A 20,763-nucleotide genomic window follows, 5' to 3' on the forward strand; every position below is an offset into this window, starting at 1 on the left:
CCCAACATGTAAATTCAAGCATTTCACAAACCCTGGTGTTAACGAGAAAAAAAATACATTCTTTTTATACACTTAAGGTGTGTTTTTTCTTCAAAGTGACAAAATAGCAAAGTATAAAACCCTTCTACACAAAAATACGCACAAACCTCTCTTGTAGGCCTCATTTCAGCATCCTATGAGACTCCATCACAAATATATGTGAAAAATGTGTCAATGTGTTGATAATAACCAAAAAAAGTCAAGTCATGTTTATTTGTATAGCCCTTAATCACAAAGAGTCTCAAAGGGCTGCGCAGATCAAAAACTATTGCAAACTATTATTACAGACTATTATAACAACATAAAATATACGTTATTCATATGCTATAGAATAAGTGTGTTTTAAGCTTAGATTTAAACATTTCCACTGAAGTTGCAGATCGAATCTCAGGGGGAGGAGCATTCCACAACACCGTTGCCCGAATGGAGAATGCTCTCGAACCTGCGGATTTCTTCTTGGCTCTTGGGATCACTAGTAGATCAGCATTTTCAGAGCGAAGGCTCCGGGCCGGAACATAGGAGGAAATTAAATCTGAAAGATATGAGGGAGCAAGTCCATGCATGACTTTGTATTTTAAGGAAACCTCAAAACTGTGTTACATGACTAAAACATAAAACACATATTTTTAAATTTAACAAAACTGATCATTCTGCACAAAAGACATGGCAAAGATTTTGCCGGCCATGAGTCCATTGATAGTTTATTTTTTTTTAATTTAACAAATGTGACTAATATTGCACGGTAAAAACCACCCATGAGGTGAGGGATGGGCGCCGCCAGGCAGTACTTGCCCAAGACACACCACAGCAAGGGGTTCCTCTACGACCCTGGTGGTTAAGGGATCTGTGAACTGTTTATTCATTCATTATCTGCACCGCTTATCCTCAGTAGGGTCACGGGGGTGCTGGAGCCCATCCCAAGCCTTGAACTGGTTGCCAGCCAGTCGCAGGGCACACAGAGACATTTAACCCACTCGCTCATCCACACCTAGGGACAATTTGGACCTGCCAATTAACCTGACATGCATGTTTTTGGAATGTGGGAGGAAACCGGAGTGCCCGGAGGAAACCTACACAAGCACAGGGAGAACATGCAAACTCCACACAGGAATGTTCGATCTCATGACCTCAGAACTGCGCCCCCGTGCTGCCGTAAACTGTGAACTCTTAATTCTATAGGTGGATAGAGACAGCACAAAGTCTAAACAAGGCCACATTTCTTTTAATAATAATAAAATACATTCTTTAAAGACACTTTAAGTGTGTTTGTTCTTCGGTGACAGTATAAAACATTTCAACACATACGTACGCACAAACTCTCTTCCTTGTAGGTCTCTTTTTAGCGTCCTCTGAGACACCATCACAAACAATCACATGTAAACACACGGACATCCACATTGTCGTGAGCTCAGGCTCTTCTTAGCAGTATCAGAGGTATCACGAATGACGCTGAAGTGACTAGGAAGCAGATCTGAGACCCAGCCAACCAGTACACTAAAAAAAAGGAGAAAATAAGATTACAAAACACATAAATGACACACACAAATTAGATTTCAGCCTCTAGTTACCAGAGGATGATACTACTGGCCCCAGAGCTCTGGCCAAAGCACCCAGACTGCGCAGAATGCCCATTACTGTTCCTTTCTGACTGGCTGAGCCTGGAAGGAGGACAAATTGTAACCATCATGAAGGTTTTTTTTCCTAAACTAGCATAAAGAAAAAGTAACAACGAAAGACTCACCATGTTCAGAAACGAGTGTTGAGAGGCACGGCACCACGACTGCTGCAGCTAAGATAAGAAAAAAACACCCAAAAATGTCCTCTAATTTCTTGCAATTCGTTGGTTATAAGGGATGCACCTAAATGAAAATTTGGGGCCTGATAGGTTTATTCCATTTTTAACATTGGGAATTCAAGTTTGTGATTTTGAATATTATACCTCACTGTTGTTCATCCATCCATCCGTTATCTAAACCGCTTATCCTAATGTTTTCTGCTCTGCTGAGGTAGCGAGAGCAGGCAATGTCCTCCAGACTGGGCAGAGAGCAACCGACTATTTTCTGGGCTGTTTTGATGACCCTCTGGAGCGTTTTCCTGTCTGCTGCTGTGCATCCAGCATACAACACCGTAATGCAGTACGTCAGAATGCTCTCCACTGTGGCTTTGTAAAAGGACACCTGCAGCTGCTGTTTTAGCTGTTTTTTCCTGAGCACTCTCAGAAAATGCAGTCGCTGCTGGGCCTTCCCTACCACCGCTCTGGTGTTTGCAGACCAGGAGAGGTCGTCGGAGATGTGCACACCCATGTTGACTGCACTATGTTTACTGCTCACCTTGCACAATGTTGACTATCTTTTTTTGCACTATGATGACTATTTTTGCACCAAATGCATATTGCACAAACCCTACGATACCAAACTGTATGTAACATCCTATATGCCGACATTTCTTGGGTTAATTTTGTGTAAATTATAACTATAACCTTATCCTCCTTGTTTTATAACCTTATCTTCTCTGCTCCTTTATCTTCTTGGGTTTTTTACCTCACTGTGAATGTGTGATACTGGAGTGTCATGCCCAATTTCGTTGTCACAATATGTTTACCCATTTTGTAACAATGACAATAAAGGTATATTCTATTCTATTCTATTCTAGGGTCGCGGGGGTGCTGGAGCCCATCCCAGCTATTGTCGGGCAGTGGGCAGGGGACACCCTGAACTGGTTGCCAGCCAGTTGCAGGGCCTGTTCATTGTTTTGACTATTATGCACTGTTTGCACCATTGGGACTATCGGCCAATCATGTTGCTAGTCTTTGACACCCACATCCTTTAGGGCCAATGCTGCTTTTTAAACTAGGACATTTAATAAAAAGAAAAGGCTCAGTGGAGGCTTCTGAGAACAGGTTGGAATTTCTTATCTGAGGTTTGGGTCCTCTCCTTGCAGGTGCAAAATCCTATGATTTTTTTTCTCTCTTTCTTTTGAGTGTTTACTGCAAACTCATCAGACACCAAAATTGTGTATTATGCTCACCAAAGGAATAGAGAGCCAAGCCAAGGTAAAGCATAGTGACGTTCCAGGACAGTCCAATGAGAATAAACGCTGGGATCAGTGTAGCAATGGCCTAAAAATAAGACAAGAGGAAAAAAAGGAACTTTAGTGCTTGTTTACTTGATCAAATAACGAATGTTAGGGACATGAAATCTCTGTTCACCATTCGGACAGCTTTGACGTGGTGTCCAGGTTTGATTCTGCGTGCGTACCCGCCCTGGACGGTTGCCATGACGACACCAACGAAGAAAAACATCTTTCCTTGCTGCATGCTGTTGAAGTTTAAAACGACCGTGAGTATAAAAAAAAAGGTGCTTTCAACCTCTCTTGAACCAGTTGTGCAACAGTGAGCGTACCTCGTGAAGTGGAAGCGTTGGTGCGTGAGGAAGCTGAGTGTGAACTCCAGACCGGAAAACAGGAATAGGTAGCAGAAATAAACCCGGCCTAACGTTTTCAGCTTTTGCATTCCTGGTGGGAAAATATTCCGTGAAGCCGTATTACAAATCCATCCATTATCTGCACCGCTTATCCTTCGTAGGGTCACGGGGGTGCTGGAGCCCATCCCAGCTATCTTTGGGCAGTGAACTGGTTACCAGCCAGTGGCATGGCACACAGAGACAGACATCACACTCGCTCATTTGCACCTAGGGACAATTTAGACCGGCCAATTAACCTGACATGCATGTTTTTGGAATGTGGGAGGTAACCAGAGTGCCCGGAGGAAACCTACGCAAGCACGGGGAGAACATGCAAACTCCACACAGGAGGTTCGATCTCATGACCTCAGAACTGTGCCGCACACGTGCTAACCACTGCGCCGCCGTGCTGCCCCATATTACAAATTGTTTTTGAAATTTTAAGCAGCCCTCAGCTGTACCGAAAACAAGACAAAAATAACACAATGCCGGAGACTTGTGGATTGGATCTGTTCATTTGACTTAACTCCCTGGTTTTGACCAACAACCATATTGCCCCCAATTGCCTAAAAATGGCTTGTTTTATTGAAAATGATAAAAATAAGGAGTTATCTTGTTTTGAGAATTCTCCAAAGCTGAGTTACTTTACTTTAATCTTTTTTAAACATCTTTTTCTTCTCAAAGCTGAAGGAATTGGCCATTTTGCACAGAAAAACTGTGGATTTTGCTTGCATTTATTTACTTATTTGTTTTCATCAATTTGTCTAAAATCAACAGCCGAAATAAAAAAGATTTTTTCTTAAATCAAAGAAATCAATTTCACAAAGACAAATCTCAGCAAAAATTGTAAGACTTGAATGTGTTTATTTATTTATTTCCATCAATTTGGCTAAAATCACTACAAAAGAATTTGGTGAAAAGAACAACAATAACGGTTTCATTTTATCTTGAGGAGGCGTCAAAAATGGCTCATTTTATTTAATACAGCTAAAGAATTTAGTATTTTTTCAAAACCAAAAAATTGACCATTTTGCACAGAAAAACTCAGCAAAAAATGTGCATTTTAGTTTTATTCTCTTATTCATTTATTGTCATCAGTTTATCTGAAATCAATCCAAAATTTTTTTTTTTAAGTTTTATCTTAGTTTTAGGAGGACCCCAAAACATAAAACAGTTAAAAAAAGTATGTCTCTTTTTTTCAAAGCCCAAAAAATTACCATTATGCACAGAAGAACTATGCAAGATTGTGGCTTTTGGTTTCATTTATTCATTTTCATCACTTTTGGTCAAAATTATCACACAAATAATCAGCTGTGTAGAAACCAACAACAGCAGTTGTGACCTATTTTGAGGAGGCCAAAAAACGGGGTTATTTTACTGAATGAGTACCCCCGAAACGGTTTCGTTTGCCCAAAGTCATTAAATTGGCCAATTTGCACAAGAGAACTCCACAAAAATCCTGCCTTTTTGTTTTATTCATTTTTAACAGATTGTCCAAAAGAGCCCCCAAAAATCCCGGAAAGTTGAATTAAATGGGCAACCAATATTAATAATTTATATTTGACCCAGATGTTTTTACAGTGTATTTTTATAAAATACAAATAATCTGCACATAAATCACACGCAAACAAACATTTCTCTGGATAGGCAGGCAGTCCAAAATTGTTTTTATAGATGGAATGAAAAAAAATACATTTTATATCAAATTTGGCTAGTATTGCACAATACTCACTTAATTCTGATGGTGGATCCTTAGTTTTAGAGACAGCAGAAAAGTTAAACAAGGGCAATGGGCTGAGCAAGTCTTGGAAGTCACCAAACCCGGAATGAGAACCCTGGAATGGATTTAGAAGACAAACAATGCTTGGAATGTAGTCTTTGTAATGTACATTTTTTAAACAGTAATTACAACTCCACAACTGCAAATGCTGTTCAGATTAAAGGGGAAATTACTAAGGCATCATCAGTAGGAAAGGAAATCGGTTAAAATTAAGAAAAAATTAGATGCAGATGTTGTTCCGCAAGGTTCTTTACTCAGCCCACTGATATTTCTGTTACACTTCGCAGAAATGTAACACTGTATAAATTAAGGAAGTGTCCTAGAAAGAAGGATAAATCATTGACACAGTTTATGATTACACATACAGGAAGTAAAAATGAAGCCGACCTGCCATTCTCGAGTTGAAAAAAAAAAAGAAAAAGAGATACAAATGATGTTCCAATACAAGTTGCGTTAATGTCCCACTGTATGAATTAAGGAAGCGACTTCTAAACGGAAGGAAAAAGAATTGAGACAGGTTAGGATTACACTAATAGGAAGTCAAAAGTGAAGCCGATTTTCAATTTGCTAGTTAGAAAAAAAAAAACAAAGAATGAGATGCAGAGGGTGTTCCACTTGGTTCTTTACTCTGCCCACTGATATTTTCGTTACAGTTTACATAAATGTCACACTTGTTCTTAAGGATTAAAGAAGCGTCTCTTGAAGGGAAGGAAAAATAATTTAAACAGGTTACGATTACATAAACAGTAGGTTAAAGGTGAAGCCGACTTGCCATTCGTTAGTCGGAAAAAAAACCCGAAGGATGCAGATGGTGTTCCACAAAGTTTTTTTTGTGTCCACTGTAGGAAAAGATCAGAGAAAAGAGCTGCAGATGGTGTTTCACAAGATTCTGTACTCTGCCCACTGATATTTTCATTCGAGTTTAAATAAATGTCACACTTGTTTGTACAAATTAAGGAAGCGTCTCCTAAACAGAATGAAAAATAATTGAGACAGGCTAAGAATACAAAAACAGGGAATCAAAATAATAGAATGATAATTTTTTTGGTCCCCTAAGGAAAATTCATTCTTCACCAATTGTACCAGGGGTACAGTCAGTGCTATTGCAGCAGAGTGTGCGCTAAAAGACCTATTTACCGGACCTGGTATTCCCGGGCCATCTACCATCTAAGTACTAAACAGGCCCAACCCTGCTTAACCTCACAACTTCGGCCGTTCTCAAGGTGGTATGGCCATAAACAGGTCGGCAAAATAATCTGATCCAAAAGGGGCTATTAATTAATCAGGCTGAGTATATCAGCAGAACTGAGCAAGCGTGTGGATATGAGAGTACAGTGGGACCTCACTACTTCGCGGTTCGACGTTCGCGGCTTCAGAGCTTCGCGGTCTGTAATGGTTAAAAAAAAAGAAAAATATTTTGTTTTTTGTTTTTTTTGAAGGTGCATCGCTACTTTGCAGATTTTCACTTTTTGCGGGAATCCCCCACGGCCGACGACCCTAGCACGGCGCGCCGTTCTCGTTTCCCGGCGCGCGGTTTCGGTGCGGCTTCTGCTTCACCGCCCCCCCCTAACCCCACAGGTCCCCCCAGCGGCCGCCGTCGAGGGCCGTGTAGCGCCATGTAGAGCCATCGCGGCCCGGGCGGGAGAGGCCGGCCTCCGCGCCGAGCGCCCGACCCGCTCGGCTTGTCGCGGTGTCGTGCGTATCGCGCCCGGAACTACCCGCGCCGCGGGAGCGTCCGAACGGCACATGCGGTGCGGCATGAGTAACAACCCTGTCGTGAATTTGTCTCCGATCGTCCCGGGCGGACGGAAAATCGCCCAGCTGTACGACTCTTAGCGGTGGATCACTCGGCTCGTGCGTCGATGAAGAACGCAGCTAGCTGCGAGAACTAATGTGATTTGCATCTGCGATTGGCTGGCAACCAGTTCAGGGTGTCTCCTGCCCACTGCCCGGAGTTGGCTGGGATGGGCTCCAGCCCCCCCCAGCGACCCTAATAAGGATAAGCGGTGAAGATAATGAGATGAGATTTATTTATTTTGAAGGGTCGTCGCTACTTCGCAGATTTTCACTTTTAGCGGGTGGTTTTGGTCCCCATTAACTGGGTCTAAAAAATAATAATTTAAAAAAAAAAAAATGGGGGGGGGAGGTGCGCCGCTACTTCGCGGATTTTCACTTATCGCGGGTGGTTTTGGTCCCCATTAACCGCGATAACCGAGGTCTTACTGTACTCGGTTGGTTTGGAGAGGAAGGATGAGGAGCGAATGTTGAAGAGGATCAACAGAGCAGAAGTAAATGGAAGGAGACCAAGAAGAAGGCCGCGTTTGACGTGGATGGATGGTGTTATGAGTGCACTGCAGGAAAAAGGTCTAAATATAGTGGAAGCTAGAGCTCTTGTTGGTAATAGGAATGAGTGGAGAGGTTTGGATGCGCTCTAAGGAATGGGCAGGGCACCCGTATGATGCAGCAGGGGTAAACCAGCGAAAGCTGTTTGGCCCTGCTGTTGAACAGAAGAGTGTGTTGTGTCACCCTGACCCGAGTGACATGGCCGCTTTCTTGTGTCCCGTTTCATCTAGAGGGACGAAAGCATGGCCAACTTGGGTGCCGAGGTGCTTGACTTGTTTGGGTGTTTGGGTTGGCAATGGTCAAATTGTTTGTGTTTTTTGCTACTTTTTCCTTTTTGTTTTCTTAGTTTTTGTGTATGCGTTTGTCTGGCTGTCAGTCACCCCTCTCGAGGGGTATGACCAAGGTAGATAGATAGAGTTCATCAACACCTTTTTCTCACCTTAGCATTCTTGGAAAGAGTTTCAGGCAGCATGAGCCAAATAAAAACCAGGTCGGCAGTGCTGAAAGCTAGCGCCAGCAACGCCGGTGTTTGGAAGAAGATGTCCCCTGAAGTCAAGGCCAAGTAGGCCCCCATCAGAGGTCCCACGGTGAAGCCCACAGAAAAAGCCACACCAATCATTGCCTGGGGAACAAGACACATAAAACCCAGTTCACCTTGTTGGAAATGCACTTATTAAAGGCACATATTTGTTAACCTCATGCGTAAATGGCACTACTGATTTTTTTTTTCTCTATCTTTCGTTTTATGCATGGGAGGCAGGAAGACAGTCTCAGATATTCCATAATTCAACTTTGCGATAAAGGCCAAAACTAATGACATACCTAGTATGCGATAATGGCTGCACTGAAATCCAGTATTTTTTCGATAATCTTTCCTGCAAAGCGATGATAATAAGGCCACTATGGCATGAGAAATCAAAATTTCAATTAATTATTCGATAAATAGCGATTGTTTCGACAGACTCCTTTTGTGGTAACAATACTAATTAATTCCTGATTTCTAAAAATAAAACAAATTAAGTGCAACCATTTTTTTCCAAAACATAATAGGTTTTATCCTTTTTCTCAAAAAACAAATATCGTCTGTGCAATAATCCCGCGTTTTTGGCCGGGGTTGCTTTCCAAAAAAGTCCCTCGATAGTCAAATCCCCCAGAGTAGAAACCTTTATTTAATTATCTATTACATTACAAAAGAATAAACCCAATTTACAGGCTCAAGTATTTGTTTGACAAATCAAAGTACTTTAAATGTTTTTTACAAGCAACTTCTGTACAATTCAATTGTTTTCTTAAAAATAATCTTGCCGCAATATTGCACAACTCTATCAGTGTTCATTTGACCTCTGAAAAGTGATGAGTCCCGGGGACTCGTATGCTCAAAAATCTATGGGTCCCAACAGAGATCTATGGGTCCCCAAAATTTAGTGTTATCGAGGTTGAAATTGTAAATCGGTGACAAATATATAATACAAATCTATATATTCATTCAGTTTTAATCATCAAATTATTAATTCATTTTCTGCAGCAAATTATTGTTGGTAATATACCAATTAAAGGGATGACCACAAACCTGTCTTTTTTTCATTTTCTCCTTTTATACTTCCTTTTTTTCTTAACTTCTTTATACAACATCATAATTCGTAATATAATGCATCAAAGCAAGTGAGCCGTTTGAGAGCCGACTCTCTTTAATGAGTTGAGCCGAAAAAGCCGGTTCTCTAAAAAGAGACGGACTTTTCACCACACAACTCGAGATCGGCGTGCAGACGAAAACTCGAACCGTGAGACCAAAACAACATCTGCCGGATCTGCCTGACGAAAAGTTTGCAGTGCGGTAAATCTTTGTTTAAAAAATATGTAATCGGGTAATAATGACAATTTTGTGTCAAAAAAGTTGCATCCCGGGGATGCACGTTGATTTGAGACTATGCGTCCCCAGCAAAAATGATGCGTCTAGGACGCAGGGACGCGGGCAAACGAGAACACTGCTTTATTGATTAAGGACACAGTCCACTTTACTTCACATTATACTTTGTCGCGATCATGTAGACATTACGGTCAACTGCATTTATTTTCTGGTCAGCAACCCGAGCCATATTGGATAAAAACAAACAAACAAACAAACAAAAATCATGTCTGGAGCAGCAAAAATGTTAAAGCCTTATGTAAGCCTTTTAACAAAGAAAACACATACTGTATACAATTTATCTATATTCAATGGAAAACATTAAGAACGTGTCCTGTTTCCATTTTAGAGAAACCATCCATTATAAAAAAATCTTGAAAAAGTGCCAGGAGACAACGAGGGAGCGCCAAACAACCACATGTGGCTCCAGAGCAGGTTAAGCGGGTGGAGGAGTCCAACTTTGTTGGCGATAGAAAGCATCTTACTGTGCTTTTTTCCCCAACCTATGGTGTTTCTGTCGATCCAGACCTTTTTGCAATACGTGATGGTTTTTAGAGAAACTTTAAGTTGAAAAAGAGTTACGCACACATAGTGTTGGTTAGTCAACCCAGACCCCAACATTATTCACATGCAGCGGCACAAAGGCAAAATAGGGCTGGGGTCACTATTTACCCAATCAGAATCCAAAATGAAATGAAATGAAATGATCTGGATTTATATAGCGCTTTTCAAGTCAACGACTTCCCAAAGCGCTTTACAATGTTCTCCACATTTCCCAATAGCGGCCTTGCAGCCATGTAAGGCGCTAACCTGCTTATTGGGGGTATTAGGGGTTCAGTGTCTTACCCAAGGACACTTCGACATGTAACACTGACGAGCCTGGATTCGAACTGGGATCCCTTCATCCCAAGACGAGCACTCTACCTCCTGAGCTACTGCCGCCCCTTATCTATATTCAATGGAAAACATTAAGAACGTGTCCTGTTTCCATTTTAGAGAAACCATCCATTATAAAAAAAATCTTGAAAAAGTGCCAGGGGACCACGAGGGAGCGCCAAACCACCACATGTGGCTCCAGAGCAGGTTAAGCGGGTGGAGGAGTCCAAATTTGTTGGCAATAGAAAGCATCTTACTGTGATTCTTCCCCAGCCTATGGTGCTTCTGTCGGTCCAGAGGATTTTGTAATACATGATGGCTTTTAGAGAAACTTGAGGTTGAAAAAGAGTTACGCATACATAGTGTTGGTTCATCAACCCAGACCCCAACAATATTCACGTGCAGCCGCACAAAGGCAAAATAGGATTGGGGTAACTGTTTACCCAATCAGAATCCAAAATAAAATGCACCATGAATTTTGGCGAAGTAGCAAAAATGTGATATATAGTGCCATTTTCACAAGAGGTTAACGATATGTTTACCATTCCACGGTTGCGGGCTTTGGGATCGGGCAGGTCGGCGATGACGGCGGTGCAGAGGCTGACGTTACCCTTACACACTCCCCCAACCACTCGAAATAAGAGGAACATGCTGAAGCTTCGGGATAAAGCCCACAAAAGGTAGGAAGACATAATCCCCACCTGCACACAAAAGCAAATGACACGTCAGTATTTTCATTTAAAGTAGGGGTCGCAAACTCGATTTACTCGGGGCCCGTCAGAGCTAAGGTCTGCGTGAGTTTGGGCCAAATCGGGTTTTCCACAAGAAATATTGTGGTAAAAGATTCCAATGGTGGTTCACATCTTTTTGAACATTTCATACACAAAATAACATGTACAAATATAAAATTAATAATAATTTCTATATATCTAAATTTAATCTATCAAAACTACTTCAGAAATATAGATTTATGTGTGTGAGTGAGTGAGTTATAGTCTACAAAACGGCTGAACCGATTTTCGGGAAAATTTACACAATTGTACTCTAGGCCTCTGCGAGGGTCTTTAGCTAAGTTTGTGTCAAGACACTCCGAAAAATACCAACAAAATTGATAAACATCTGCTTTATTATTATTATTATTTTAGTGGGGTCTCTAATGCCCTCTGATGGCCAAATTAGGTACTGCAATCTATCAATCACAAATTTAAGTGGTCTGCACTTAAACTTTCATATGAAGGTGGGGGCCTTAAATAATCATCGTGTGTACCGCAATTGGCTACCAGGCCGCAGGTTGAGACCTATAACTTAAAGGGACACTGTGTAATATTTTATTACTAGATATCTCGTGTGGAAGTAAAAAGCTCTTTTGACATGAACCACACCACTCTGAGGCAGAGCGACCAGTCATGCTGTGTGATGCGTTCACAGACCAGACTTGTAGTCGGGACTTTTAAATATTTAAATGTGCTGTCCGGAAATTGCAACTTTGTTACCCTCTGCCGCCATCTCCTGGCTTAAAGTCATGATCGCAGCCTCAGTCAGCTCATTCAAAATATGCGCTCCTATTAACTCTTGTTTTTCATCATTTTGGAGTTGAGGTTGGCATATGGACTGCATTTGAAACAGGCCTTTTTTACTTTTACCATTTTCTTGCTACACTAACAAAAAACTGTAATGAGAAGCATTAAATCACTCTCCAACAACCCCCACCCCCCAGCCGTAACATAGCCAAACGATCGGGGCAGGCTAGCTGCATGCTAAGGAGGGCTAACCAGGACCGATCCGCGGAAAAACGAGAGGCTGGCTGACCGAAAACGGGAACCTACAACGGAAAACGGCCATGGCAACAAACACGAACCAAGCCAAGAAAAAGACAATGGTCACAGCAGGCTAGCCAACTGCTATCGGGGCTAACCTGGACCAAACAAAACTGGAAACCTTCTGGAATTATGTTAATTGCAAGACACGTGGCGAAAAACACAAAGGAAAAGCCACAATTGCCTACCTAAAAAGAGGCGAAGGCAAAAAAGGAACGCACGCTCTACACAACAGCAGGTAAACTTACCTCACGTGGCTTTTGCTGACTGAACCACGCAACTTGGACAAAAACTCAGTAAGTCCAATTTCGTTGTCACAGCATATCCCATGTTGTAACAATGACAATAAAGGCATATTCTATTCTATTCTAACACGGTAAGCTATGTTCCTATTACTCCAAGCAGAAATCAGAGCCGTGAAATCGCCATTCACTAAAAACGTTGTCTATTTTTTAACGGGACCCTGCCATTGGTCTTCGTTTTCATCCGATGACGTCACAGCTCCAAGGGATATGAGGTCGATCGGTCAACTTTGAGACTAAATTTCGAGTCCCCCAGCACTTGGAATATTTTAAGCCATATCTGCATGAATGTGGGGAGGAACGCTACACGTTCTGTGCCTAATTAGAAAATAAATTGGTCTTTTATGATCCCATTAAGGATTAAAGAAGAGGTCTCGGCGTGTCAAAGTTTTTTTGTGAATTCATACAGATCCCACTTCTCAAATTGTTTAAAAGTAAGAAATATAGGTATCCTTTTCAAACATTTTCATGATAAATCTGAATAAATATTCAGGAATATCATTCATAAAACAGGGTTTAATCATCATGCATTAATGCAAACCCCAATTACTATTACGTTGTTATCAAATAACTGAGAATTTGTATTTTGAAAAGGTCAAAAGCACCAAATAGTTAATTCAGCTAATTATTTCTTAACCAAATATACAATAAAGGATTTCATAGGTTAACCAGCAGAAATATCAACCAACTAAAATGCTTTTTCTATTATTTTTGTGTTTTGTTTGTCAAAATCTAAGCAATTATTTTGCATATCAACCCCAAACAAATCTCACATAATGTAAATACTAGTTCCATTGTCTACTTAAACAATTCATGCGTGTCCTGTTTGATGAAGCGTGCAAAACTATGTGACAATTGATGAACTGGTTCTTAAGTGCTGAAAAAAATAAACACCTCTCTCTAATTAATGCATTCGCAAGCAGCCTGCCTCGTAAAAGAAATAGTATAGTGACGTCTAAAACTCTTACTGTCACTGAATGAGTAATTTTGTCGTTTTTATCCAAGCAAATGCTGTAAAATAAACACTAACAACCTGTTCCACGTACTTACGGTGGTAAGGAGAAGTAATGGTCGCCTGCCGTAATGATCCGAGAGAGCTCCAGTGACGGGAGACGCCAAAAATTGCAGCAGGGAAAAAACTGAGCCGATCAGACCTGAAAAACACAAAAAGGAAAACTTTTTATTTTCAAACTACATTGTAGAGATTTATTCAATGTTTTCAACTAGTATAGCCATCTTCTCTGAGAAGATATGTTTACATCAACCTCATTCTTACCTCATTTGTGAAACTTGTTGGCTGCCTTAATCCCATTACTTCCCCTTCCCCTTAATCTTACCCCTTACTTTATCAAAGTGCGTTCAAATCGAGGGTAATAAAGTCCGAATTCTCCACAAAGCATAGGGTAAGGTAGGAGAATGAGGGACATAAGCCGCTTTTCACCGAGTCAGCTCAGGAGCGCCCCGGTTTCACCCTAGCCACGCCCCCTCGGCATTAACCAAGAGCTGGAAACCATCATGTGAGAGAATTAACTATTTGTTTATGTTGTGTTGTCTTATGAAACTTAAATTCCCTCACAGCGTGAGGGAAAGAAAATCAAAGGTGGTCGCAGTGAAAATGAGGAAGATAACGAGTGAAGCGCAGTAGTCGTCTTGTAGATACTAGAGTTTATCGTTGTAACTAGTTTTAAAAAGAGTGACAATATAATAGAATACCAGCTCGGTGGCCTTGGGGGTAGGGCGCCCGCTCCGAGACTGGGAGGTTGCTGGTTCAAGCCTCGACCGAGTCATACCTAAGACTTACAACATTGGTACTCATCGGCATTAGGGGTTGGAATTGAGGGTTTGGTCACATAATAACTCCCAACACATCAGTTGGGTTGAGCGAGAGGGCTGGGAATCCCCTCCTCTGTATCAATTTTACTGTCATAAAACGGCTCCATTAAAAATAAATACATAAATATCTTGATAAATAGATAAATATGTACTCACCTGTCCAATTTGGCTACCAAAAAATGAATGACTTTTATTTTAAGTATGTTCTTGGAATGTATTTTGTTGTGTTTTTGAGACTAGATTAAATAGTATTGTTTTTGTTTTGTTCAACACCTCTAGAAGCTATTTGGACTTCAAGTTATGAGCATGAAATATTCATCAGAAATCAGTGTGGTGTCTATACAAATACCTTTTAGAGGCGGGGCCAGTTCAAGTGTCAGTTTTAAAATAGAAAAAAAAACATTCAGTGCTGAGACAATTAGACGACAAAACTGAATTTCAACTAGTAAACAAAACACAAACTCAAAAACAGTGACTTGCAAAAGTAATGCACCTCCCCATAATTGGGATATTTCTGGCTTCAAACTTATAGCTTAAAAAAACCCTCAGAATATGTTCTAAGAATCAACAACATATGAGATGAAATTGTGAGAAGAAACCAAATTGATTGAACATTTCATATTGTGCTAAAAAAGAAAAAAAATGAAAAAAGGGGGGTTTGAGTTAATATGTAGTACAACCTCCTTTTCTATGACCAGAGCCACAAAACTTTTTGAGTATGTCTCTATACTGAAACAGAAATATTTGCTTGTTGCTTCTGGCAATTGCAAAACAGGTCTTCTTATGGTATTTTTTCAGAAAGGGCTTTCTTCTTGCCACTCTTCCATAAAAAGCAGATTTATGCAGAGGCCGACTAAAAGTTGTCTTATGCACAAATTATCCCATCCAGCTGTGCAGGTCATCCAATGCGATCATGGGTCTCTTGGTTGCTTCTCTGATTAGTTTTCTTCTTGTTTTTTCCAAAAGTTAAGAGGGACAGCCAGCTCTTGGTTGGTTTTCAGTGGTTTTATGCTCTCTCCATTTTTACATTATTGCCCTCACAGTAGTCCCGTAGATATATAAATGTTGCAAAATCTTCTTGTATCCCATTCCTGCTTTGAACGTTCCCATAACGTTATCCTGCCGGGAGTGTTCTCTACTCTTCATAATGCTATCTGTCTGTTTTTTAGTGTCCGCTTTCACAGACCTCTGAGCCCATTGAAGAGCAGGTTCTTTAAAACGGAGTCTGAATGCACTCCATTTGTCATTGTTTGTCATTTAGGTCGACATTGGATCAGATATCAGAGAACTTCTGGAGTCATTTGGCTGAGCTGAGAATGCAGGGGGACAATAATTTTGCAACACTTACTTTTCCGTTTATTCGTTGTATGTATAACGTAAAATGTTGAAATAATTTGGTTCCACTTCACTATTGTGTCTCGCATGTTGTTGATTTTTTCAAAAGTATTTTAATTTCTTTAAAGCTTTAAATACTTCCGCTAGGAACTGTCCTGTACCTCCGAACAGGACACTGTTGTACTTCTTTTCCAAAGGAATCCCGAGCGTTTCTCTGAAGACGTCCACGGCACTCTGGAGTGACTGATACGCTGCATCCTGTCACACGCATAAACACACAAAATGTGTAAAAGTTAAATTAAAATGGAACAGATTGAGCCACAAAGCCCGATTTCATGTTCGAAGAATCGATGTTTCCTTGGTGCAAGCAAAACAATTCTTCTTACTATATGAGATACACAACAAATTATTTCAATCTACCCAAAAACCTACAAAATTCTAACTTTCCGACGTTCAAGTGTATTTACATGTTACGTCTCTATAATGCCTTTATAATTACTTTATGGCATCATGAAAATGCCGATATTCTATTGGCTGAATTACGGTACCTCCCACAATGCCTTTCTCGCTCTCCGTTCAGTTCAAAATCTCATGTGCTTCAGAAAGACTTTGTCGGCGATACAACACTGTATTTATTGTACTGTATTATTTCGTTATTCCTTGCCATGAGGTGATGCTAAAGGGAAAAGCAAAAACACGATAACCCTGAAAATGAACTTTGCAATTATCGAGAAATATAAATCATTGTTACCCCCGCAAAGAAATATGATGTAACCACTCCACGATCGGGACAATAATTAGGAATAAGGATGCGATTAAAGTATCAAAGTTTTCTAAGGGCGTAACAAAACTTGCAAGTTTTAAATCCTGTAGGCTTTTATTTTAATCTACCTTCCTCTCTGTCCCTTTGCATCCACCTACTGACTCCACTGTACCAGGTCAAGTGGAGTCTTAATATTTATATTTATTCATAATGTTATCTATCTTTTGCACTTAAGTACAGGGTTTGTACACCTTATTAATGGTCAGATTCAAGTAGTTTTTAAGGACTTTCAATGCCTTTTTCCCAATTCCTATTGCATTACCGTAGGTTTCTATCCCCAGCTATAAGGCAATATCACCCTGTGATTCCCACTTCAGAACAATACTACTGTATTTTGCTTGATTCTCATATTTGTTTTATAATAAAAGAATCAGAGAACAATTTAGCTTTTTGAAATGAGAGCAGGATTCCTTTTTATCATTTTTACATATTTTCTGGATAAGAAAGTGCGACGTACCCACCCCAGTTTGTGCATAGTGGTCAAGGATGGAGGGGAGCAGAGGTAGGATGAGAGTGAACCCGAGCAAGTCCAGCAGCAAGAGGACGAAGACCGCGTAGATGACCCTCGAAGAGGACGCCAAGACATCCTTGGATCCTTTGCTTGTGTCTGACATTCTTCACGCTTTGAAAAAAAAAATCTGAAGAATTAGCTGGAAAAAATGACAATTTCATTGTGGCAAAACGTTACCTTGTCTTATATGTTGAATTCACATGAGTAATGTTTCTAAACTAGAGATGTTCAATAAAACCGGACTAGCCCATTATACAAATCTTGAGAAGTCATTGATACCGATACCGGATACCAATACAAGTAGTACATAAAATCCCCTTCCTCTCTGCTAAAAATGATTAAAAAAAATTCTAAATAAATAAACTAAAACCCAACATAATGTTTTGGGCAATTTCCTTTTATTACTGTTACGTGATTGTTAAATGGCCACTAGGTGTAGGTCACAAGTAACAATACATGCTCGCTTGAAAAATGCAATCCTTGTCATGATTTGTCAATAACTTTCACCTGCGCTCACTCGTTCAGCCCCAGCTGCCACAGGTTCCCTAAATTAGTCCTCCTCCTATTTAAGCACGTCATTCTCGTTCGCTTCTGCTCAGTCCGTCAGCGAACCTCAGTGCATTGAAGGCAAGCACTTTTAATTCTGGCTTCCGCTTTGATCCCGATTTGTTTCCTGTATCGATCCCTGATCTAAGCTCTGTTCTCCTGTCCCGACTACCCACATCCTGCCCGATTATGTTTCCTGTTTCGATCCTTGATCCAATCTCCGTTCTCCTGTCCCGGCTGCCCGATTCCGTTTCCTGTATCAATCCCCAATCACTGGCTTCCCACTTGTCCTGGCTGCCCGACTTGTTCCGATCTCCGACCACGCTCCCTCTCCCATCCCGGCTGCCTGACTTATTCTGATCCCCTACCCAAAATTCTCCCGTCCCGACTACCCGATTTGCTCCATTCTCCGACCACGCTCAGTCTCCTGTCCCGGCTGCCCGACTTGTTGCGATCTACGACCACGCTCTGTCTCCCGTCTCGGCTGCCCGACTTGTTCTGATCTCTGACCCGCACCGTCTCCCGTCCCGACTACCTGACTTGTTCCGTTCTCTGACCACGATCCGTCTCCTGTCCCGGCTGCCCGACTTGTTCCGATCTCAGACCACGCTCCGTCTCCCGTCCCGGCTGCCCGACTTGTTCCGATCTCAGACCACGCTCCGTTCTCCCATCCCGGCTGCCCAACTTGTTCCGATCTACGACCACGCTTTGTTCGCGAGGACTTCCCGCTCCTCCTGCCCAGCTAGCACCAGATCACTGTCTTTTTCCTCTCGCCCTGACTTACCCGATCCCTTGATAAAGCATTGTGTGAAACGTTACACGTTTTAAAAACTCTCTTTACCATAACAAAGGACAGGATAGGCTTAAATATGATCGCTATTTTTTGGGGGAGGGATTTGTGTAGAATTTTTGTTGTGTTTCTTTTCATTTTTGTTGTATTACTGTAGTTCTATTTTTATAGTATTTTGCAGTATTTCTGTAATAATATTTTCGTACAATTTCCATAGTAAAGAAATTGTAGTTTGTCTGTAGTATTTTTTTTTTTTGTCGCAATACTTCTGAAGAAGTATTTCTGTGGTATACCTGTCGTAATATTTATATGGTAGAATTTTTGCATTATATTATTTTTGTACTTTTTATTCATGTCGTTGATTTTATTTATTATAGGAGTCCTAGAAAGTCAGAGCTTTTTTGGGGGGTATTACTAAGCATTTATTTCTATTGTTGAAATCTATTTTTGTTTGATTTGTATTATGATGACATTGTAATCAGTCCGATAACAGAAAAAAAAATTATAAATTTATGCTTGAATTTATTCTATTTCATATATTTATAATAGGGAAGCATGGTGCGAATGAGCAAGTGAGTCGTCTCTCTCTGTGTGCCCTGCGACTGGCTGGCAACCAGTTCTTGGTGTCCCCTGCCTAATGCCCAAAGATAGCTGGGATGGGCTCCAGCACCCCCGCGACCCTACTGAGGATAAGCGGTGCAGATAATGGATGTAAAATGTGTCACTTATGGCTCGCGAGCCAAATATAGCTCTTTTCATGAGCCATAGGTGAAAAAAATTGTTCTACTTAATTAGGGAAAAAATATGTCAAGTGATCTACTGAACAATTTTGCTAATTTCAAGTTAGCCTGTGTACATAAAATGTGGATAATCAACAAGTGTTGAAGATTTGTCAAGACAGATTTCAGACTGAGATTTTTGAGTTATCGGTACAAGGAAATGACACATTAAACCCTTTTAAAACCTTAACGTGAGTTAATTAATAAAAACGAATGATATTCAAATGTTATTTTCCTTTAATAATTACTTTCCCACAAGTTCCATTGCCTTTTTCTCGAATCTGACCGACGTCATTCAGCATCTTTCGCCTCGAATACAACACACCAAAACAAAACAGTGGGAAAAGTCGGCAATGGTCGGAATACTTACATTAAACGCGTTAACTGACGAGTTAACTTTTCGGTAGAAAGAGACGAACAAAACTTTTGAAGAGTCCTCCCCTCATCAGTCCATTATTAGGAGGAAAACTTACACCAGGAAGCAGTGTCGGTTCAGACCACGCCCCGTATATGTCCCCAATGAACGTATTGAAAATGAGGCGTTCAAAAGTCGTGGAATTTCCGTCACCTCGCAAAAATCATCAGTCCATTATAATAAAGAAAACCCGCACCAGGAAGCAGTGTCGGTTTACAATCAGACCACGCCCCTTACGTCGCCATTGAGCGTATTCGAAATGGGGCGTTCAAAAACTCGTGGGATTTCCGTCACTTTGCAAAAAATGAACATAAAAATATAAACACTGTAAAATTTAGTTTGGGGAAGGGTGGGAAAGTATTTGGAAACACGAGCCGCATTTCTCTAATCATGGAGACCTATCTATATATGGATGAATATTCATGCTCACAGTTATATTTCTTTATAATTTGAGATCAGTCTTATCCAATTGGTTATGAAACGCTCACAATTAAAGCCAAATCGTATATTAGGTCTGGGTTGCATGACACGATACATCGACATCCAGTGGTTAATGAATACACACTGCCCATTTGAAGCTCTGTGTACCCTCAATGTGTGATATTTTGAGGAAAATTTGATATAAAAACTGGTTTTGATGGTTTCTTTAATTTCACATTCCGACTGTTAAATCAAGTGCATTCATGACAAAGTAACTTCTAATCCCTAATGCCCTTGACAAGCAGGTAGTTGCCTTGCATGGCTGACGCTGCTATCGGTATGTGTGTGTGTGTGTGTGTGTGTGAATGGGTAAGTGTGAAGCACATTGTAAAGTGCTTATGGAGGTCTTCATTGACTTGAAAAGCACTATATAAATGCAGACCATTTACATCTACATTTAATGCAGGACTAGTGGATATATGCTGTAGATCAGTGGTTCCCAAAGTGGGCGGTACTGCCCCCATGGGGGCGGTGGAAAGATCTGGTGGGGCGGTGAGGAAGAACGGGGCGGCAGTCCGAAGTCGAAGTCAGAAGTTTAAACGTAGTGCGGTTGTGAAACCGCAAAGCACTGCGTTTTTTCAAGGTTTCGTAGTGAGTGATGGAGTTTTGGCCAACCACAATTGTTACTGTTCAGGTTTTAAAAGCACCGACCAATCAGAGGCAAGTTTTAATAATGGTACAGGCCAATAAACGCGATTCAAAGTTTGCAAGCACCACACAATGCCAC

The 20,763-nt window shown here is 40.9% G+C and overlaps 1 protein-coding gene and 1 pseudogene across 4 annotated transcripts; one reads left to right on the forward strand and one right to left on the reverse strand.

Moving 5' to 3' along the window:
- Window positions 1–1,241: 1,241 nt before the first annotated feature.
- slc75a1 (solute carrier family 75 member 1) lies at window positions 1,242–19,771 on the reverse strand. Of its 4 annotated transcripts, none has more exons than XM_088335170.1 (13): window positions 19,512–19,771; window positions 16,973–17,137; window positions 15,854–15,950; window positions 13,575–13,678; window positions 10,948–11,106; window positions 8,063–8,245; window positions 5,233–5,335; window positions 3,441–3,552; window positions 3,248–3,356; window positions 3,067–3,157; window positions 1,781–1,828; window positions 1,608–1,697; window positions 1,242–1,533 (listed from the first exon to the last, which is right to left on the reverse strand). In XM_088335170.1, the coding sequence occupies exons 2-13, from the start codon at window positions 17,099–17,101 to the stop codon at window positions 1,448–1,450; spliced, it is 1,311 nt and encodes a 436-aa protein (XP_088191296.1). In that variant the 5' UTR covers window positions 17,102–17,137; window positions 19,512–19,771; the 3' UTR covers window positions 1,242–1,447. The 4 variants fall into 4 exon arrangements, with proteins under 4 accessions (XP_088191296.1, XP_088191294.1, XP_088191297.1 ...); XM_088335168.1 differs by having other exon boundaries at window positions 16,977–17,137; window positions 19,512–19,769; XM_088335171.1 differs by lacking the exon at window positions 19,512–19,771 and adding an exon at window positions 17,204–17,453.
- On the forward strand, window positions 7,108–7,217 carry LOC148366132 (5.8S ribosomal RNA; annotated as a pseudogene; the record flags this gene model as incomplete).
- Window positions 19,772–20,763: the final 992 nt, after the last annotated feature.

This window comes from Urocampus carinirostris, chromosome 5, assembly GCF_059441175.1.
Source record: "Urocampus carinirostris isolate Australia breed hairy pipefish chromosome 5, RoL_Ucar_1.0, whole genome shotgun sequence".
NCBI classification, from domain to species: Eukaryota; Metazoa; Chordata; class Actinopteri; order Syngnathiformes; family Syngnathidae; genus Urocampus; species Urocampus carinirostris.